Source organism: Oryzias latipes, chromosome 7 (genome assembly GCF_053564925.1).
Source record: "Oryzias latipes strain Hd-rR chromosome 7, Olatipes_Hd-rR_3.1".
NCBI classification, from domain to species: Eukaryota; Metazoa; Chordata; class Actinopteri; order Beloniformes; family Adrianichthyidae; genus Oryzias; species Oryzias latipes.
Window position 1 is genome coordinate 7188746 of NC_136243.1, and position 23460 is coordinate 7212205.

The 23460-nt window shown below is 42.7% G+C and overlaps 1 protein-coding gene across 2 annotated transcripts; it reads right to left on the reverse strand.

The window, feature by feature from the left end:
- Positions 1-13655: 13655 nt before the first annotated feature.
- LOC101167021 (RING finger protein 223) lies at positions 13656-19469 on the reverse strand. 2 transcript variants are annotated; one of them, XM_011472934.4, is made up of 2 exons: positions 19177-19469; positions 13656-15649 (listed from the first exon to the last, which is right to left on the reverse strand). In XM_011472934.4, exon 2 carries the CDS (start codon positions 15549-15551, stop codon positions 14850-14852), a length of 702 nt encoding a protein of 233 aa, XP_011471236.1. In that variant the 5' UTR covers positions 15552-15649; positions 19177-19469; the 3' UTR covers positions 13656-14849. The 2 variants fall into 2 exon arrangements, with proteins under 2 accessions (XP_011471236.1, XP_020557251.1); XM_020701592.3 differs by lacking the exon at positions 19177-19469 and adding an exon at positions 18030-19140.
- Between the last annotated feature and the right edge of the window lie 3991 nt (positions 19470-23460).

Consider the following 23460-nt stretch of genomic DNA (forward strand, 5'->3'; position numbering starts at 1 on the left):
GACTTAAAATTTAAGACAACGTTGTCATTGATAATCAAATTTGATAGCGATACTGGCATATCCATCACACAGACATCTGAAGGACAGAGATCTTTTCTACTGTCTTGCTGTTGTGATAAACTGTGGAAAAACATCTGTCCATCTATGCTCCAGGTTTCTGATTTCCGACTGGCATTTGGGCCAACGCAATATTAACGAACATTCAGGCCATGTGATGGAATGTCTTTTTTAGGTGTGCATATATGATTCCTTTTTAACTGACACCCTGCAGCCAATCAGAATCTAGTATTCACTTGAACCATGCTACAATTGCTGTTAAAAAGTAATACCTTTACTGTCTCAGAATTCTAATGCAATAAAAGCATCCTGTGGTGGACTGCTGTTACGTTACTTTCTGAGTAAAATGTACAAAGGTAGATTTGAAATAATCAACAACTGTGTTTCACTTTTACATGAGGAGAGATTTTGTAGATATTTCTGGTAAAATGAAAGCTTCAGAAAAGGAATTGGAGGACCAACCCTCAACTTAAGTTAATTTAGGTCAAGTGAATTAAAATATATGCAATGTACTTTATAATAAAGAAAAACAAAAAACATCAAATAGAGAACCCATAGATTTAGAAAGACTGAGACAAAGACACAGCCCATTTAAAGAAGGTTTATAGTGAATCCAACAAACCTCCACCTACAGAACAGACAGCTGATGACTGTGAAAAAAGCAGAATAAAACAGACTTATTATTGAAGGAAAAAATAAAAAAAATTCCTAACAGGAAAATTGTCTCAGTACTTTAAGTCAAAATGACTATAAACTAAATACTGAAGACTAAATTGACTGATGACACACAAAAAAAGATTTTATCTCTGGCATTTATCAAAAGTGTCATTGCATTGTTTCACTGCTTGTAAAAATTACACTGTGGGCAGTTATTCAGTTGTAAAATAAGTCACTGAACATGTTATGATTAAAAATATTTCAACCTGACACTACCTGAAGCTGCACTCACAGGGAACGTGATTCGGACGTCAGTGGCGGCCAGTTTCAATGGCATGTCAATGTGCAGACGCGATTAGAGGTCCTGCGGAGCAATTTGAGTGTTGGGCGTGGCACAGCGGTTTGGCACCAGGGCATTTCGGGCAGCATGACTGAGGACAAGAAAATTTGGATAGCGAATATTTGGGGGAACATTGGTGAAGAATTTTCATCACATCAACCAATCAGGGACTCGGCATTGGCTTGTGACGGGCTGTAAATGTGGTTAGCTGGTTGAGTCTAAAACCAACATGGCAGAGAATCTTATCGTGTCCTCCTGAAGTTTATGATATTTTCCTTTTTTGCATAGATAAAACAATAAAAAATTCCTCTAATTTAATTCCTATTTTCATTTTTTCCTGCTTGGACAAATGCGGAAGTAGCGCTGAAAGCGTCCGTCGTTCAGATGCAGCTCCTGCAGTAGACGGTGAAGCTCATCGTACCGGGAGAGTCTCTGAATGATGTCATGAACCCAGACATGGAGACGTGATCATTGATGCTTTTGAAGAGCTCTTCAAAATAAATAAACCTGATCTCTCAACATCATCTGGGTCATGAATGTGAATCAATGGCAATAGCCCTCTAGGTTTAGGGTTGAGATCCACTGGTCTGTGTGTGCAGAGCATAAATGGAGGTTCCTGGTCAAAACTACCCAAATGGAGGAAAACTGGACATTAGTGACACAGAAATACTCGAGAAGCTCATAATCAAACCTGCAGCACCTTTAAAAGAAATATCAAAGCTTGAGATTTATCAAGGGCTCAATGAGAGGCTGGAAAAAATGCAAAGGGTCAAGGAAGCGGCGGTTCCTTTGGTTGTGGTTTAACCCTCAAACTAGTGCTGTAACTTCAGAGAATTAAGTTTTTGGTACCAAGAATAGTTATGAAATTGTGCAGAATCATAAAACGGCATCTGGTAGATGAGTGGAAGGAGAAATAAAGCCAACTACAAGAGTTCCATGGTAACATTTCCTGCATTAGGAGCAAGGTAACAGTCACCTCCAGTCTTTGTAATTACTTTTAAATGGGTTGTGTTTATTTTTCACCTGAAATGTAATATTTAACCACATTTCCTGGTAGTTCACATGGGAATACAGGAAGCTTTTTTTATGGCCTCCTCTCAATAAGTCCAAATAAACTAAAGTCCCTTATCAGCTGCATATAATAATTAAGCAAAATGGGTAATTCCGCTCCCTAACCTTTCCTCTAAGTGACGTGCCAAGTCCTCGACTGAATAAGAGAAAGAAAGGGATGAATTTCCTGTTAGGTTAAAGTTACATGTATGTAAGATCCTTTTCTCTGAATAGTTTCTTTTGAAGCAAGCCATTAAAACAAATAGTGCTGCTTCTCTTTAAATGTGCTTTGAGGAATTGAAAAAGCCAGCATTTCAGATAAAACTACAAAAGTGTGCTATTAAGTAAAAGAGAGAAAGGCAGAAAAGAGATTTTTTAAGTTTTAAAATACTATAATGACAATTGTAGACAACCAAAGCTTTACTTATTTCCTCCTAATCACTTGTGTTTAAATATAGAAACGTGGCTATAAGTTTCTTGGGCTTTGTTTTTAATGATTTATTCTTTCATTTTTCTGAAATCTTTGTATCCAAAGGTTTTTTACTACAACCACCGACTATGTTTATGATTCTAAGAAAAAGTGGCATCCTGACTAAGTGCTTTTTATATGGAATCCTTAATTAGTAAGAAGAAAAAGCCTTAAAAAAATAACAGAACTGCCTTTATAAAAGATAAGATGGACAACCAAGAGCATGATGTGAAAGTCTCGAGGGCAACACCTCATAGTATTGGTGTAAAAAGAGAGATGCTTAAGTCGCTTGTGGTTAATTTTTCCGGTGCTGGGCCCCCTGGTGCGGCACAGGGCTGTCCTCCTGGTTGGGCTGGAGCTTGCATTCTCCGTGCTCCTGTGCCTCCCTGCTCTCTGGCGTTGGGGGCCCCTGCGGCGGTTCTGCTAGCCCTGGCCTGGGCGGATTTGTCATGGTGGAGGGTGGCTCGAGAGCCGATTGGACCCAGACGCAGAGGTGGAGGCATGAGGAGAGTCTAGAGGGTTTAATGAACAAACAAAAGGCGCTGCAGAGCAGGATGACAAAACTAAACAAAACTCACTGTGGCGTGGAACAAGAAACGAGGAACATGGCATGACAAGGACAACCAGGACAGGAATAACTAATGGACCAACACTGGAGGAAGGCAGAGACCAGACTTATATACAGACAGGGCAGACAAGACACGATCAGGGCTGATGGGGACCAAAGGAAGTAAAACTCAAGAAAACAGACAAGACAGGAGACTTTCAAAATAAAACAGGAAACAGAAACAAGACAGAACAAGGACCAAAAACAAGACAAGTTCAAATCATGACAGTACCCCCCCCTCAAGGAACCGCTCCGAGGTTCCAAAAGTCACATGAGGGGGGGGCCCCGGAGGATAAACTTCGACGGGCACAAGAGTCCGGAGGACGGCCGGGGGGGCCGAGCGGTCCGGCGAGGCAGGTCCGGAGGACGGCCGGGGGGGCCGAGCGGTCCGGCGAGGCAGGTCCGGAGGACGGCCGGGGGGCCGAGCGGTCCGGCGTGGCAGGTCCGGCATGAGATGCGTGGAGGGGTCGTCAGGCTTGGAGGCGTCGTCAGGCGTGGAGTCGTCAGGCGTGGAGTCGTCAGGCGTGGAGTCGTCAGGCGTGGAGTCGTCAGGCGTGGAGTCGTCAGGCGTGGAGTCGTCAGGCGTGGAGTCGTCAGGCGTGGAGTCGTCAGGCGTGGAGTCGTCAGGCGTGGAGTCGTCAGGCGTGGAGTCGTCAGGCGTGGAGTCGTCAGGCGTGGAGTCGTCAGGCGTGGAGTCGTCAGGCGTGGAGTCGTCAGGCATGGAGTCGTCAGGCATGGAGTCGTCAGGCATGGAGTCAGGCTCTGGCGGGCTGGGCCAGCAGTCAGGCTCTGGCGGGTCGGGCCAGCAGTCAGGCTCTGGCGGGTCGGGCCAGCAGTCAGGCTCTGGCGGGTCGGGCGTGGAGCCGAGCTCAGGCGGGTCAGTGGAACCGGGGACCCGTCGGGGCGCAGGCGGCACCCCCCTGGGAGCCGGGACGGGTCGGGGCGCAGGCGGCACCCCCCTGGGAGCCGGGACGGGTCGGGGCGCAGGCGGCACCCCCCTGGGAGCCGGGACGGGTCGGGGCGCAGGCGGCACCCCCCTGGGAGCCGGGACGGGTCGGGGCGCAGGCGGCACCCCCCTGGGAGCTGGGATGGGTCGGGGTGCGTCCGGGACCACCACTGAACGTGGTTGAGGTGCATCCGGGACCACCACCGGAACATGACGGGGATGGGGTGCATCTGGCACCACCACTGGAAAGCGATGTGGTGCGTGCCGGACCACCTCTGGAACAGGAAGGGGACGGCGGGGACGACGGCGACGACCCCCCCTCAGGGCAAGACGGCTCCCTGTGAAGTCCAGGTGGCTCCCACTCCAGGCATACGAGGCAAACTGGGCCTGGTCAAAAACCCAGTAAGACCTCGTGCGCTCGGCTTCCTGGCAGTAAGCCTCTAGGAGCTGCATGTCCCGCTCTGCTGGGTCCAGAAAGTATGGTTGGTCCATTCTGTCATGGTGGAGGGTGGCTCGAGAGCCGGTTGGACCCAGACGCAGAGGTGGAGGCATGAGGATCAGAGTCTAGAGGGTTTAATGAACAAACAAAAGGCGCTGCAGAGCAGGATGACAAAACTAAACAAAACTCACTGTGGCGCGGAACAAGAAACGAGGAACATGGCATGACAAGGACAACCAGGACAGGAATAACTAATGGACCAACACTGGAGGAAGGCAGAGACCAGACTTATATACAGACAGGGCAGACAAGACACAGGTGGACACGATCAGGGCTGATGGGGACCAAAGGAAGTAAAACTCAAGAAAACAGACAAGACAGGAGACTTTCAAAATAAAACAGGAAACAGAAACAAGACAGAACAAGGACCAAAAACAAGACAAGTTCAAATCATGACAGGATTCCCTCTATCTGCTACACCGTGTCAACGTCGGGGGTCCCTGGCTACAGCTGCCGCTTCGGCGGGGGTCTTGGTGCTGGGACGGCTGGGCACTCTCCCTCTTTTTATATTTCATCATCCACCTCAGCAGAACATAAACCTTCACCTGAGCACAGGTGCCGGCTCACCTTTGCACAAGTAGTATGCGTGACTGTATAAAATGCTTCACATGTGTGAATTTGTATGCATATGTGTGTGTGTGACCTGTAGTTGTGTTGAGTACATGTTGACATGATTGTTTGTGAAGATTTTTGGAGCCAACGGGGTATGTTTGTAACACTTGAATATGTGTGTGGAAAGGCCCCACCCCTTTTGATTAACATTTACACCAGACAGTAATGACAGGATGATAATCCTCCAGCATCTTGCTGCTTAATGATTGTACCCCCACCATTACCACCTCTGTATTCATCCTCCAGATTTCCTTAACTCCCCTTTTCCCCCATTCTTCTGTGCCCTTACCCCCCATCTCCAACATCCCTCACTTCTTTCCTCTTATTCTTTTCCTTCAAGAAAAACAAGATACAAATGAAGTTTAGCCTAAATTATGAAAGGGGTTTATTCAAATACACTTCTAGTGTGTTCGGAGATCCAGAACCCCCTGTTGTAACAGTAAAATGTGTCCAACACAAGAGGCCTGCAGCTACTATCTGTCTGCTCAGCTGTTGGAGTGGACAAGTAAGTGTATCATAATGTTCATTCCTCACGAAAAGAAACCCCAAAGTGGTATTTTGATGCATTTACACATTTTTGAGTATTCTTCTAAAAACCTGCGCTCTGAGCACCAGCCCTTCCCAACCCACAAAAACGAGTGGGTTCTCATGAGCTGACTTAGTTACCGGTGAGTGAGGACAGCCTCTTCCAGGAAGAGTCTGCGCTGCCAACACCGCCCCCAGGCTAACACAAACAAACACACCCACTTTTTCCACATAGTTAACAGTGATCAGCAAAACACTTTCCTTTAAAACAAACAATATGCACATCCATCTTTGCAAAAGTTTCGATAATGTTTGTTTTTGTGTGCGAAATGTAGACACACTGCGAAGGCCGGCTCCAGGTTGATGTCATGAAATGGGTGACACCCATAGGAGCGAAAGCCAGTGTCTCAGAGATTGAGTCGTCATACTTCCAGGTTGAAAAAAAACTCAGGAAAATAATCAATATTTAATCGAAACGTTCTTTTTTTGTGTGCCAAAAGGTAATGTATGATCACATATGTGGATATTGTTTACTAAGAATAAGAATAGCATGGTAAAGGCCCTTTAAAGGAAAGCAAGTCACCAACAATGCAATGAGTCAAAAAAGAAAATGCACACACGCACGCACACGCACGCCACACACGCACACACACACACACACACACACAAACAAACAAAAAAGAACAATGATAAGGGACGCATCATACATTCACCAAAGAGAAACAACAAAGTGGATTTGGCCCAAAACCAGGAAAAAAAAGCACACAAAGGCTGATGTTGCTATCCTGATCCTGCTATTCAGGAAAGAAACAAAGTGACAATACTTGCTGTGCAGGACAGACAACCAGACAAAAATATGCACCTCAGAGCCACAAAACACACCAGGGGGGGTATTCAAGAAAGCAGGTTATGCTAGTTACCAAGGTGAGTTTGAGGATAAGGAAGCGGATAACCTCAGTTTTCGGTTCCAAAAACAGAGGTATGTTTCAGGGTGTGCTTAGTTGCCATAGCAACTCATGCTCTGAGCATAACCTGGTCTGGAGCAGGTTAAGTTGAAGGTTAGTTTGTTTTCAGAGAGGTGAAGCAGCATGGCATGTCCAATTGAAGATGATTTAGTGGATGAAGAAGCTCTGATAATATTTTTTCCACCATGAGAGGGTGATAAGACCACGTATGGATGTTGGAAAGATAACATTTTTTACATTAATCTAACTTAATTATTTGCTTCAGTTAAGATAAATAATGTTTTTGAGTTCAGTCAACTTAAAAATAACACGTAGTTATCAGACATTATATATTAATTCAATTAAGTAGGTGTAACTTTGGTGCTGCTGTTAGATTGGCGGCGCAATGAATTGTGGGATATCATTCCCTTTGCCTGTCTGGACGGTTTTGGGTACAAGTGTTTGGTTTTTGTCTAATAATGTTTAGTTGTTTAGCTGTTTTACTGTGTATTGTCTAGTTATTTTACCGTTATGTTTAATTCTTTCTGCACCATGAGTGAAAGGAAGGTAGAGGATTTAGGTCAATAGTCATAAGAACTAAACACATGGTATATATTGTATATTCACACTGTACCATTTCTTTTAATTTTATAAAGAGAGAAAATCAGCAGCCTCCGAATTAGACATATGAAAATTCAAGAAGTACAATAAATTAAGATGGATTAACATTTAATTGAATTGGTGTAATATGACATTTAGTTAGATAAATATGTAAATTTGAGTTGTATAAACAACTATTGAGTTGGATAGACGTAAGAAATTAGGTTGAATAAATTTAACTCAATTACTTGCCAATTACGGCTGCACGGTGGCGCAGTGGTTGGCGCTCTTGCCTCACAGCAAGATGGCCCCTGGCTCAAGTCCCAGCTGGGGGACCTGTAACAGAACATCAATGGGGGACCTTTCTGTGTGGAGTTTGCATATTCTCCCCGTGCATGCGTGGGTTCTCACCGGGGTCTCTGGCTTCCTCCCACCATCCAAAAACATGCTTCATAGGTTAATTTGTTAATCTAAATTATCCCTAGGTGTGAGTGTGAGAGTAAATGGGTGTGTGATTGAGGACGTTCTGCCCAGCGACAGACTGGCAAACCGTCCAGGGTGTCCCCTGCCTTCGCCCACAAGTGGCCGGGATAGGCTTCAGCAGCCCCGTGACTCCAGCAGCCCTGTGACCCTGTGACCCCCGAAAAACGGAATAGAAAATGAATGAATGAATACTTGCCAATTAAATCAATTCATTGAAGTTGTGTGTATATATATATATATATATATATATATTCATCACAATGGAATTGGAAATGGAATCAGAAATAAGATCAGAACCTCATGCGTTTATGCTGTCCGTTATTTTTCTTTTGCTGACGCAGCCATACTACTTTTTTCATGGTCGTATAATATTCATCCGCCGTCAATGAATTTCTCAGACTCTGTCTCACTGAAGTATAGCGCTTCCGTTTTTCCCCACGTGTTTCCATGGTGACTCCAGAAATCTGCGATCCATTGAGAATGCCTTTATGTACTTGCTGTGCACGTGCATTAACCCAGGGTTACCAAGTCGAACGTAATTACGCTAACTCATATCCGGTCTTTTGGAACCGACATACCCAGAGTAAGCAAGTTCAGGCGGATTTCAGCCAGAGTTCAGGGTTAAAGTCAGGGTAGTTTAAACCTTCTGCCTTCTGGAATACCCCCCAGTATACTGTCGCTTAAATGTATGAAAACTGTGCGTCAATACAAACACACATACTACATTTTGTAACACAGTCACCAATAAAGTAAGACTAAATGGTAAACATTGCATACTTATATTTTGCTTTTCTACTTTTTTATGGCCCAAGGAGCTTTGCAGTCCAATTCCTACTTACGGTGGCTTCATAGTCATACACAGTACCAGTCTGCATCTGCCAGAAGCAACGTGGCAGTGCAATGTCTTGCCAAAACACACTTTGACACAAGGGTAGGAAAGACTAGAACCAAACCCACAACCTGTCAAGGTGTCTCTGGCAGTCTCTCCTCCCCCCTCCCCTCTCTGCTCTGCCTTCCTGATTGGACCCAGCTGTGGACACTCACCTCATCACCTGCCTGCTCCTTTTAGGAAGATCCTTCTCCAGGATTCATCGCCAGTTCGTTGCCCCTCTATGGTGCATTACCTGGTCTCAAGTTTTTTGTGTCTTTGCTCTAGCTGCTCATGCTCTATGTTGATCACACGTATCCGCCTCATCTACAGGACAAAGCATCACGAGTGTCAACCTGGGTCCTATATCCCTACGAGCAGACTGATCCTCATCAGGAAAGTCAAAGCCTCCAGCCACGCCACAACTCCAAGCCACGCGGCGTCACTGGCCACATTCGCTTTGTCAGAAACATCACCCCGTTGGAATAACTTCAACCCTACTCACCCGCTGGTCCTCTTCCAGAATAATAAATCCATTCATTCTCCATCTATTTCTCTTGTGCTCCTTCTGGGTTCCAGCATCTGGGTCTGTTCTTGCTTAAGCCGATCATGACAGGGTAGACCAATATACAACAATCTCAAAAGCAACACCTCAGACTATGGAAGCATTTCTGTCTCAGAATTAAAAATAAAATTCAATACCAGAAATGCTTTTCATTTTCAAAAGAAAGTCGCATTTGTTGACTAAAAAATAAAATGAAAAATCAAGCCACCAAACGGCTTTTTCATTTTCTACGTCAACACTGCTGATTCTATGATATAATGAAAGTCATAATGCAAAGAGGGGGTTGCATTTTAGTTCTGCAGATTGATTGCTCAAGGGGCTTGAGAGTGTGTCCACATGATGAGTGCCAGCTCCTGGCTTGCAGCCTGACGGTCAGAAAAAAGGACATTAGGCAATCGGTGTGGGAGTCTTACAGCCATTCTGCTGTACACCCCATGCATGCCGATTTGCACTTGACAAGAGTGGCTACAGATACTCCTAAGAATTGGGGTCACTATCACTATCTGCATCGATGACATATAAACTCTAAGACCAAGTGTGACATTGACTCCCTGATCCACACCACCAGGATCTACACTCCTGAGATTGGGATCTCATTCGGGCTCGAGAAATGTAGCTGGATGGTGACAAAGAGAGGCAAGGTAGTCCACATAGGTGGGATCCCATTTTCAAAAGGAACAATAGCAGATACTGAGGACAGTAAGAACTACCTCCAAATCCCACAGGCAAATGGCAACCTGGACCAGGCAACAGGGAAAGCTACAATATCCAAAAACCTCAACAAATAAGGTCCCGAGAAGCCAACTCAATGGTAAGAACAAGACCCGGGCAAAAAAATTAACGCACTGCCAGTTATCAGATATCCTGCAGGATTAATAAGATGGCTCAAGGAAGAGATACAGACCACGGATGTTAAGACACAAAAGCTCCAAAAGGCCGAGGACTAGTGAGCGTAGAAGATGCATGAGTACATCAAGCTCAAGGCCCCAACTGACAGTGTGCTCAGTGAATGTCTCAGGCAATGGACAGCAGAGGATACAGTGCTGGAAGACAGATCCTTATGGAAGGAAAAGCCCCTGTGTGGGATGTCCCACCGGACCATAACTGAAGTGGTTGATATCAAGAAGTCCTACCAATGGCTAGAAAGGGCTGGCCTACAGGACAGCACAGAAGCGCTCATCCTGGCAGCTCAGGAACAAGCCCTGGGCACCACAGCGATTGAGGCTCAGATCTACCACACCAGACAAGACCCAAGGTGTAGATCTACCACACCAGACAAGACCCAAGGTGTAGGCTGTGCAAAGAGGTGCCTGAAACAATCCAGCACATAACTGCAGGGTGTAAGATGCTGGGAGGGAATGCATACATGGAGCATGGAACAATCAAGAGGCTGGAATAATATACAGGAACATGTGTGCAAAATATGGACTGGAAACCCCAAGGTCAAAATGGGAAACACCTCTGAAAGTGGTAGAGAATGAGAGGACAAAGATACTGTGGGACTTCCAGATCCAGACTGATAGGGTGGTAACGGCGACCAAGCCAGACATTGTCGTGGTGGATAAAGAACAGACGAAAGCCGTTGTGGTGGATGTGGCAGTGCCAAGTGATGGGAACATCAGGAAGAAGGAACATGAGAAACTGGAGAAATACCAGGGACTCAGAGAAGAACTGGAGAAAGCCTGGAAAGTGAAGGTGACAGTGGTGCCTGTGGTAATTGGAGCACTTAGGACTTTTCTGGATTGACATGTAAATATTTGTATGTCTGTATTTCTCCAGGCCAGTGCTTCTCAAATAGTGGGCACGATGGGATGCCAAGAGGGGGCACGCAGTAGTAGCGTAATACGGGCAATTTCACGGAGCCCAAATTTAACAGGGGACGGTGGTGACAGCGGCTCAGTGCTTGGAAAAAAATCTGCGCCACTATTAGTTTCCTATTATCTGTTCTATCACAGAGTTTGTAACAGCCGGAAACTGTGAACTGTCGTCCCTGCAGCTGCTCCTGTCACCTGTCACACGCGTGTGTGAGAAGGAAAGGGGAACGGGGCACACGGAGCGCTGCCTATTGTGCAACACCCGGATCATCACGTGCCTTTAGATTACTCAGCTCATGCTAATAATATCATTCTTTATGAACTATTGTAGACATTTTGATGATGTGTCTTTTATTTTCCATAAACTTATTCTTTGTCTGCCTGTCATTTAGTTGGTGTCAGTGTTTGACATAAAGACAGCAGGTAATGCAGGAAAACAGCTGCACTTTATGAGATCATAAATAAACGATCCATCATTTAGAAAAAAAAATCAGCACAATGTTTTTTTACCTATTTATTCAGACTAAAAGGGTTAAATATATTGGTGCTGCTGTGTTCATGTTTCAGATCAATTTACATCAGGGGTCTCAAACACGCGGCCCGCGGGCTATTTGCGGCCCCCAAGATGATATTTTGCGGCCCCCGCCTTAATATGAAAGTTTAATGTTAATGCGGCCCGCCAGTCTGAATGACACCTTTTCAGTTTTGTGCACGGAGCTGACGAACCAACCAATCACAGTAGGGAATATGACTCTTGGGGGCGGGACATTGACGGGGCTTGAAAGCAGGAAAGCATTTAAGGCAGGAAACCTGACCGCCCCCTTCCCGGACCACATTAAGGAGTTCCTTACTTTCCTTAATAGAACGTATCTATTTACATGCAGTCAGTGCTGAACTTTTCTCTGGGCCGCACAGACCCGGAGGAGGGCTGAGGTTATTGTTACGGTTAGGCGCGCCCAGCGTATTAACCCCGAGCAAACGGTTCTCTCCGCTCCCGCAGGAGGAGATGGGTCGCTGCGGAGAATAAATGTCCCACACCTACATGTGTTATTGTTACATTATTCTATATTTTATATTTATTGTAATGTTTTGTAATGTATGTAGCCTTTTTTAATCAATAGGTATTTTAAATTATTTTAATTGATCACTCAACTACAAAAACCGTCAGGACACATTTCCCATAATGCAATGTTTTGTAGTCATTTGGCGGTTTGCAGTCAGTGCAGTGCTAAGTTTTCAGCTGTGTTCGCGCAGGTTGGGGCCTTGCTGGTGATATTTTTGTGATGATTGACAGGTGATGTTGGAGCAAAAACATCCATCACACACCAGGTGATCTGCGCAGCGTTTCGTCCACCTGGGTGATCCCAAACACGCTTATTGTGCATCTTGGCTGCACATGTTTGGGATCACCAAGATGAATTTCCATCCGTTTTTTATAAAAATATAGGAGTGGCTGACCAGCTGCTCTACAATCAGGGTTTAAAAGTGCAAAAAGTCATAAGAAAGAAAATCCAAAAATGGTTACTGAATTTTGTTTCGCCTTTACTGATTTGTGTATTAAAAAGTAAACTTAAAAAAAAAAAATTCAACACAGACTCAAAATTGGGAGCACATCCTCTCTGACTTCTCCACCTTCAATTTCAATAAGTTCAAGTCCAGTCCAGATTAACTGTCAATCATCTTCATCCACACTGAGGGTCTCAGCTGTTTGGGAGGAAGTGCTGCCAAGTGTCCATCAGTGAGAAGTAGACAAGAGAACCGTGTTCAGAAGAACCATTGATGGACTTACAGAACTGTAGAATTGGAGTCTTCTTTAGTGTTTAATAGTTATAATTCAACAGTGTGAACTGAACTGTGTTAATAAGGATGTTTAAATGAAAAAACAACAGATATAGAAGACTAAATGAACAGAAATGTATTACTGATTTATTTACTTATTGATTTTTTTATTTATGTATTTTATTTGAATGAGAGTTTTATAAGTACATTAGAAAACAGTTAATAATAAAGTATAGTTAAAAGTATACTATATGTTCCATACACATTTATTGGCTCTCAGACACTCACAAGTTGTGTGTTTGTGTGCGTTGAAGTTGCGGCCCTCCCTCATCTAGATCCCGCCTTCAGTGGCCTCCAGGTAAATTGAGTTTGAGACCCCTGCTTTACATTTAATATTATTTATTGACTGAATTATTTTTCTCAGCATCAAATGGGTCAGTTGGTCAAAAATGTTTCTAGTTTAAATAAGGAATGACAGATTTTTAAATTTCAGGCACTTTAAGCTTCTTCTCTGTTTAGACTATAACAGGGTTTCTGTGGCTGAATAAAGTTAATATTTGCTGAAAGTGGATTTATATTATTTTTTTTTCTTTTGTTAATGTTAAAAGATACAATTTTAGGAATACTTGCACAATCTTTATAGATACTGACCTAAAATATTGTCACCGCAGCGAGTGTGTGTGTGTGTGTGGGGGGGGGGGGGGGGGGGGGACATTTTATTTTTCCTAGGGGGGGCCTTGCAAAACATAATTGAAAGCACCGCTTTAGGCCAATGGGGAAATTGGTAAATTGGTTAAAAATCTTACTCTTGTGTAGTCACAACGCAAACATTTTCAAGGATAACTTCAACAAAAATCCTTTTATTGTCCATTTTGTCATAGATCACAATAAAATAGTTTTCTCACAAAATATGTGCATAGTATCAAGTAAAATACAACTAAAAGTAAAAATTACATAGTAAAAAATAAGAAAGGTATAAAAATTAACTTAGATTGTGTAATATTGTCTGTTCTATTGCATCACACACACTTACTGCTTTTCTACGCATTTTAAAGTTTTTTCCAGTTAGCTTAGTTTTTACACTAAACAAAATGTATTTTAAACATTTGCCTAAAAAACAAAAACGCTACTGGAGCTTTGAGCAAAAGACAATGTGGAAAAGATTTTAAAATACCGTACGAGTAATGTAGAACTCTGACAGCGGAAATGGTTTTTAATGATAAAAAATCTAAAACCCTCGATTTATTACAGTTGTTGATGATGAAGGAGGGAGTTTTTCTGTGCCACATGCAAGGAAAATGCCGGAATGGAGAAAAAAAAAAGCTGAAAAAAATGAGAAAAACCTTTGGCTCACACTGTTTACAGTTCAATAACAGTCCAAACAAATAGGTCAGTCTGTGAGTTTCTTTTATGCTTGATCCACTGATCCCATTTTTGTCTTTGCAGGTTGTAAATCTACTTATCAGATATGAAAGAGCCCATTTACCGCAACAATAAAATGCTAGAATGCTGATAGTGAGGCATAGTAAATTTATATCAGTCTTTTCCCAAATTTACAAAGCTGTTGAGTGCTATCATTTAATCATTTTGATCCCACATTTGTAAACAAAACATCAAAAGATACAGTCAAAGCTACAGTGTACAAAGCTTGAAGTTGGCACTCTGATTGCATTCATTCTCTCTCATAATAAAATTGCAGATAGCTTGAGTCCAGATGTCACGTTTTCTAAACGCCAGCATTTAAAATGTTACTGTTTGGCCTGGATTAAAGAGCAGCGTCAACGCTGAAAGCTGAGATAACACATTACCAGTGAAACGTCCCAACCCATCCAACCTGTTGGACAACAGTCATCCAGGAACCTTTAACGTGTGGATCAAAGAAGTTCACTCTTCTTGACACTTTCAAGACTCAAAGTCTGCAGCTGGAAGTCAGAAATGTTTGGTTTTGCTATCAGTTTGTTTTCCTATTATGTCAAAAGTGCTATTATTTGCCAACATTTTTGACGTTTCAAGAATCAGTTCATCTGGTCAGTTTTACGGGTTACTGACGAGAGGGGTGTGTGTAGTGGCGACAGTTGTGGTAGTGGGTGGGTGTTCTCTCATACAACGCATGTTCCCAGTGCTGAACACACACTGCAGAGGCCACAACACAACCACAATGAGGAGCACCATGAGCACGGTGAAGAGGACCATCCTCTTCCAGTCTGCCAGTCTGCCAATCATCCTGTAGTTGGTGGTGCGTGTCTCCACAGCGGCATCGGCCGCCTTGCTGGCCCCAATATCAATGCAGATGCAGAAAGCTGTGGGGCTGTCAGGGGTGCCCGATCCAGCATCCTGCTTGAAGCTCTTGTAGCACAGCTTTTCCCCCTCCAGCCACACGGGCTCCTCCTGCTGCTGGTGGTTGGGCAGCTTACAGAGGACTTCATGGCTGGTAGCCAAAGCTGGGGGTCCATTTTGAGGCAGGATGGTGGGGTGACGGCAGAAGGGACAGGAGAGCTGTTTGCCTCCCCCGTTCCCATCCCTGTCGACCGGTGTGAACGTCATGAGACGGGAAAGACACTCCAGGCAGAAGGTGTGCGTGCATTCCAGCAGCTTGGGTGTTTTGAAGACATTGTCATAGGTGTTGTAGCAGATGGAGCATTCCAGCTGGTTGGCCACTGACAATTTCTTTTGCAGTTCATGGTGCACTTCCTGGGAGTTGGTCTGCATGTGCCAAACCGGCTGATTTTCATCCATTGTCAGAGATGTCAGCCTTCCCTCACGGTTCTCCACCTTTTGTTGAGACTTCTCGCTTTTTCTCCCTTCCCTCGATCAGTTGTTATCTTCTGGATTTTCTTTAAAGAATGCAAAAAAAGTAGAAATTAGTTAACAAGTATTGAAATCCAAAAGACTTTTCACTTCAAACCCTTTTGTTCCCCACCCGTAGCCCTACAAGACGACGAGAGCAGATTTGATGCAGACTGACTGGATTTTCAGCTGTTAACCACAAGGAATTCTTCAAAAAGTAAATTAAATTGTAAAAAAAGAAAAACAACCCCTAAATCAATATGAATACAAAGTAGGCCAAGAGAACGTGTCTACCAGGCCCTGTTTGTAGAGTAGGCGGATGTGCAATTCTGGCATGACTGCTGTTATTTACAGGGACAAGATGTACTTGGCATTTGCCTAAAATTTGAGCTTGGAAACCTGAGACATTCTACAAGATAGTTAATGACAAATGACAAATCACACTGTACAACAACCTACAGTGTTGCAGTTTAGTAGAAGAAGAAAATATTAAAACAGTCTTAATATTACTGTGTGTTTGCTTTGCACTGTAAGAACAGGCTGTTTAAAAAAAAGTTAAAAATGTTGGCAGATTCTTTAAACAAGCATACACATCTGCCAATGGGATAAGAAAAATGGTCTCACCAAGAATTCTTATTTAAGAGAAAAATTGTATTCACTAAATATTAGTTTATCAAGATTATTTTGCTATAGCAAAACTTTCTTGATAAGATTGTGTTTCTTGCAAGACAGAAAATAAGACAAGTTTTTCTTGAAACAAGGATCTGTTTACTTTCTTAAGCTTCAGTTTTTGTAGTGTGACTATTATAAGACACTACAAATTTAGTCCTTTTTGCAGACTTCTAGCTTTGTATGTTTTCTATGTAAATATAAACAACAAATGTAAATTTTAGAATTAAGCATCAAGACCATCTACTGGTGGGCCCAGATTAGCCCAGGTAAGCCTGCACAATGATTCCATATTGAAATCTTTGTATATTTCTGTGCTGCAGAGAATTCTTAATCCTACAAAAACCTCCAATTTCTTTGCTCAGAGATCCATAAGCAGATATGTGTGAACTTGAAGGTAAAAAAAATGACATGGTAAACAATAACCAAACCATCATTTGTAACGTCTAATTTATAGTTGAGACATTAGTGAGTGACTGACCAAAATTTTGATGAGTAAAAAGTTATACTAAAAGAATACAGTCTTACTTGTAGTAATTTAAAAAAACTGGTTTTGAATGAATACAACTAAAAACAGAAATTAGTTATAGTCAAAGTATGAGTAGTGGTTCTCTATTCTGGTCTACAGTACACACAAATTAGTTTTGAGAGCGAAATTGTTTAAAAAGATTTGCAAAACACGAGGTAAATACACAGTTTAATCCAACACTGGTTGGAACAAAGCAATAATTTGATGAGAATTAAGAGTTGTTGAGGCCAGTGTCTCCGTTTTAGCGTTTTTATGATTAGAGAATAAAAATGGTAATCTCTGTCTTCTGCTCCAGAAGAGGATTTGGTGTTAAAAAGCACCTTGGAGAGGAGCCTGCATGTGTGTGTGTGAGTTGGTGTGAGTTGGTGTGTGAGGGATGAGAGATGTCTGCACACAGGTGTTCCCGTCACTGTGCCCTCAGGCCTGGTCTTTCTCCAAGTCTCCCACATGCACAAAGTCCCTGGTTGTTCTGTCTAATCACTTCATCTACCCTTGACATTCCTTCACAAGAAACTCCCCTCATTCCATCTACGCTTTGAGAGGTTAACAGCAGATTTCTACCTGCATTGCAGATCGCACCTTTTATTTTGTCACATAATATCCTCATGTTGGATCAAATTAATCATGCTTTGTCATTATAGCAACCAGGGTAAAAAAAAGATCTATAAAAATAAACTAAAAATATTGTGTTACTATCACAAAAATGGTATAATAATATTGTATTTAAGCAATTTAGTACATGGTCTCATCATTTCTCTTCCGCAACAATGGCCTATGACTGCTTCTGTAGGACACTCGTCTCATGACCGCAGTCCGCTCCCTGAATAACAATTAACCAGCCATGACAAGACGTTTTTACAGAAGGAAATAAACCCACGTCCTGTGACTTCACAGATTCACACAAGTTACACATTTACACTAAAAATCGAGTGTCTGCCAAAAACCTTCCTCTAAGTGTCTCTCCTCATTGTCATCCATCAACATCTTCACTGTGTGATTTATTGCTCATAAGGGTTAATACTCTTCACAACTCCATCGCTGTAGGCTTGGTATTTACTTCTTCCAAGATAGACATGGAATTATGTGAACAATACTGTAAGAATGAAAAAGTGCTGTAAAAACAGAGGGGCAGTTTTCAGGATTAACAGTGATCACACCAAAACACTGCAAACACAACAAAGGTACACAATCACAACATGTAGAGTAATGACTTTAGTGCTGCCGCTGACCTTGTTTTAAGGTGCAATTCTTGGAATTTCATTTTCTCTGCAGTTCAAGTTTCAGCTGCTCACTCACTATGACCTCTGTGGCAGACAAACTTCTCTCTATTTTTAGAGGTTTTGTAACAAGTATCCTTTTTTTGTCCGGAGCCAGAATTCCTCATCAGCGTTTAAGCTACTTTCATTTACGCCATGAAAGTCCTGTGTTTGGACTGGATTTTTAAACTTATGAAAGAGTCTCTGGGACAACATGAAGAGCACTCTACATAGAGCAAATCAGACTTCAGACAGAAGCAGCTGCTGTGTCCAAACAAACTGCACTCTGACCACGTGGAGGAAGAACAGGCTAAAAGAGGATTGTTGGCGGTGAACTGTATGCTGGCTTACTTTCCAGACGGGTCAAATATTAACAGAATCTTTGCTGAACCCTGAGAAGCAAATATTCAACCTGGGGTGGATCACTTTGTTTTCCTGATGTTTATTGTCCTTTGTCATCATCAGATCCTCTCATTTGCCCCGCTGACCTGTTTTGACTGCGATGAAAATCAGAGAGATTGTTTTTCATGCCTCATGTGAGGTTCTATTGTTATCTCCTTTTCCAGGTCCTCTGTGTCTGTCTCAACTCTGTGTGTGTGTGTGTCATATATCGTATATTCTGCCCTCCACGATGCTGCATGACTTGTTCCCCGTTTGCAAAAGAGGTGAAACTCGATCTTCCTGAAGTTTGAGGCGAGGGGGCGGGGGCTGCAGACGGTTAAACTGAACGTGAGACTGGTCGGTGCAGAATTAAACCTATCAAGAGCCAATACAGGCAGGGATATGCAGTCTGCCTTGTGCAATCCTTCAATATGACTGTCATTTCTCTTCAAAATGTGTGGTTCTTTGCAACTAAGTACAGTAAAAACAAAGGAAAGGACCTTATGTTTCTGCAGGTCAAGTCAGCAAAGCAAAGACTTTCAGTACTAAACTTTTACTTGATTTGTTTTTTCTTGACTTAGGGAGTCTCGTAATGCACGCATGTCACATAAAAACATAATTTTTGAGCTGCGAGCTATAACTTGCAAGTAAAAACACGCAAAGAAATTATTTCTACAGTTTCCAACTCAATAATAAAGCAAGAGCAACAGTCATTTACAGCTGCAATGGTTAATTTTACCTGTTAAATGATGAAGAAGCCAGGTGGTTCTGTAGTGATCGTCTTTAGAAGTGCATACTTTATGGAGTTAAAGATCCCAGTAGAGTCTGGAGTTTAGTGGGGGTTTCTCCCACTGAGTTCCTCCTCTGTGCTTGGGTATCCTGCTGGAGTTAAATGTCTGCGTGTGGGTAAGAGGGGGATGTTGGTGGCTGGAGAAGAGCTTGCAGGGTAATTGCTGAGCTGGGTCCTCCTTCCTTGGAGTCAGTTGCCGGTTGCCACCTGCCCTGCTCTGTCAGCTTCCTTTTTAGCCTTATGCAAATGAGGAGCCTCGAGGTGGTGCCCGGAGGTGGGGGGAGGGAGACCTGGGAGAAGGAACAAGGGAAAGAGGAAGGAGTGTCAGGATTCACATATTCATTTCTTCTCAACAAGCCTCTCCCTGTGATGACATCGTCCTGTCTTGACTGTTTACCTGCATGAACACCCAAAGATGACGCAGACACCCCTTTACAGGTGAAGCCACAGGCAAATAAACCAACTGTAGTAAAAAACTTTATTGGGCATGACTGTTTCTTCTTTGGAATTTATCTCTTTCTTCATATTTTGAATAAAGTTTGACCTTTAGTACACCAAATCAAAATCACCATCATGGAAAGTGGAGGAGAGCTTTTTTCATGTTTAGCCTTAAACATTACAACATCCAACTGACAGTTGCCTTTGTTTTGTGAAAAGCAAGTCTGTACAAAAAGGAGCCCTCCAGGCAGAGCGTTTCTTCCCCACAGAGCCTTCTCGAAGGCAAAGAGGGCGCTACTTCCAGTGTGGCACTAAAAACCAGACACACATTAGCACATATGCATAGCTTCGAGACTTTGCAATACACAGGAAGAATACGTTTACATCCAGTCCGTGGCGAGAGCGCAGGTGTCTTCTCACCGGAACACCCACCTGCAGTCAGTGTTGCCTGCCAGTATGACTCTTCAGTGTAGGTTAATCCAGGTTAATCCAGAGACAAGTCTCATATATTTACATTAAAACTTTCAAAGTTTTCATTCATCTGGGAGAGGATATTTTCTAAATAAGAAGTCACTAGCTGCGTTTCCATTGACTATGAAATTGCGCAAATTGGAAAAATGGCTAATGGAAACACGTCAATTTCGAAAAAACGCACATTCATTGAAAATAGTTTTTTGCGTTTGGAGGAGGTGGTTTTTAAAGCGTATTGAAATGGACAGATTTCACAAAACTGCAATGGAAACCCCTTTTTCAAATTAAATGACTCAGATTCAATTCAATTTTATTTATATAGCCCAATATTTGCAAGAATAGTCATCTTAATGGGCTTCATTCCGGTAAATGTGTAATAAGCATGAATCATAAAGAACATAAAGTCATAGAAATCATTAGCTAATGGCTAAACTAAACTAAACAGACTAATCTAAACTGGCATCCCTGCCCTCAGACCCTCCGTCTCGGTAAGGAAAAACTCGGATTCCGGCATAAAAGAAGAAACCTCAGGGGTGTCCACATGAAGGAGGGATCCTCCCCCAGGATGGACAAGCGATGCACCAGAACTCTTAGAGACAATTAGCTTATCTAACTGTACAACTACATGCTTAAATAATCCAGCAGATGAGCTTCATCCAGATGGATTTGGGGGACGGCTGGGAGCGCAAGACGAGCCAGAGGTAAGGTCTACAGTCAAGTACAGGAGCAAGGATAGCGATGGCAATGTGCCTCTTGGTCGGAACTGGCTGCCTTGGGCACTGCACAGTGGGCGCCACAAGACGACCTACAGTGTTACGCAGCTCATCAAAGGTGTAGCGTGTAACATGTGGAATTGTTGGATCCACAGCTCCTCTGTAAAACCACCATTTCCCAAAATGGCTTCATCGTAGCCGCTCCCATGTGTAAGGGGCTCGCCGCTCCACGGCCTGAAGAAGACGCCGACGTCTCCTTTGATAGATAATGAGTGCTAGCACTGTGGCAGAAATGTCAATGGATCTGCTGTCAATCTAATTATTGTTCACACATCGTCATGTTTTTGAATGAATTATTGTGTGAGTTGGTTTGTGTTTCATTGCATAATTAGGATTTAATGGAAAGAGTGTAATTGCGCAAATTCATTTTTTTCCATAAAGTTTAGTGCATATGTGTAACTAAAACGGAGCTAGTGAATAAAAAAATCTTCAGAAAAAGGAACATAGGAAGATATTTTTTATGGTCATTACATTTGGTTTCAGTGGCTTTATGGTTTTGTTCTGTAAGTTTTCTTGAGTCACGTTTAAGGGGTGTGACACATTTGCTCTTCCCTCAGTCCAATCACACAACTTTTAAGTGTGTTCTTCTTCCATTTGTTAAGTTATATGAGCCCTTAGTTTATTTCTGCACATGGTCAAAGTTACTTATTGTCAGTTTGTCTGTGTGTTGTCACTTTTTCCATGTTTTAGTCATCACTGGCTTCTCCATGCCCTGCAACCATGACATGGAGGGATTTGAGAGCTTGAGTGATCCTTGGCGTTATGCTGTTTGGGGCAATAGCCCCTGGCAGGGTCTCCCTGCAGACAACTGGAAAAAGTGTCCTTCTCAAAACTAGCTCATAAATATTGAATAAAATATGATTTTCCTTGTTATAAGTGCAAAAATCTGCCAGTAGAACTAGAATTTGTTTTGTAAGATTTCTTAAAATGCCATGTTCTGTCTTTTTAAGACAAAATTAAATCTTTAAATTAGCTGTGAACACTCATATCTAAATTAACTACTCTAGTAATTGGAAATATTATATCTTAAAAATATTGTCCGTTTTAGATCTTACAAAATATCTATATTTATACACTTTCCCCCAAATATATTATATTTTAAGCACTACAACAGTCCAATGATCCTTATGTCTTAAAGTACGACAAAATGTTCACATTTTAAATGTCAAAAAAATGCTCAGACTTCTTTCCGTTGTTCATAAATGCAATTATGGCATAGGTGTAAGTTAAGTTTTTCTTAAACAATCAAGTCTGTTCTTAATAAACAACAATCCACCTTTCACAAATAAAACCTTTGCACAAAGCTGTTCTGTAAAGTAAAATTAAAATTAGTTTTATTTGAGATATCGCTCAAAATAGGATCTTGTTAAGATCCAATGACTCCCAGAGATTCCAAATTCGCTATAAAAAAAGAGTCTTTACACCTGAGTTAGTTTTTTCGTACATCAAGTTTACATATGATATTTAAACTAGAAACTAGACAAAAATACTTGGTGGGATTTTGTGTTTTTACAGGGCAGGTTCTGGGTGAGAATCCGATCTAGGACTAGTTCAAATGCACCTTCTGGAAAAATTAAAAGCAAGGTTAGTGAGTGAAACCAGGGTTGAGACTTGCAGGTGAGCGTTTGGTGTCTGGGCCTCCTCCAACAATACCTGACTATATGAACTTGCCTTCCCATAGGCCCACCATCTGCTGTAAGGACCAAAAGGCTAATGCTGTGTGATTTTGGCCCCCCACTTCAGGCAATGTGTGTTATGGTTCGCATGAGAATGAGAGGGTCACATCCCTGAGCCTCCAGGTTGGGGACAGGGCTCTTATTGTGGTCTTGGCTCATAGGAGTGTAGAGTATCCAACCTTTTCAGAGTTTCTAGGAGAGTTAGCAGAACATGTTCCAATTGGGGATTCCCTTTTTCTATTGGGAGACTTCCTCAGCCATGCGGGAAAGGTCAGGGATACCTGAACGTATGTGACAGGGGGAAACAGCCTCCCTCCTTGCTTTGGTCTGAGCCAAAGCGATGTTTGATAGTTACAATTCTGTGCCAGTCACAGTTTGTTCATAACAAACACCATCTTTGAGCACAAAAGTGTCCATCAGTGAATGTGGTACCAGGACTCCCTAGGCCAAAGTTCAACTTTGTAGTTTTGCCCTCCTGGATGGTTCCCAGGTAGGCATTCCAGGTATGTCCCACTGAAGGCCCTGGGGAAGCCCCCAGATGCGTTGTGGATCTGGCAACGTCTCGGGTGGCCTGGGAGCAACTGGAGGAAGTTTCATAGAGAGGAAGGTCTTTGGTATCTCAGCTAAGGCTACTGCCTTCTTGACCTCTGAGTACTGAGTAATGTTTTAGTTCAAGCTTGGAGTTTTTTTTATTTAAATTAAAATTTCTGTCCTTCAGTTTCTGGTCTTCTGCATTTAAGTCACCTATTACCACATCTGGTCATCAAAAAAAGAGCAAAAACACAAGATCATAAAGATTATGATTTAATGGAAAAAGTAGTGTTTACATTACGTCCTTCATTTTCGTGGTGATGACAAATGGCTGTTTGCCCTTG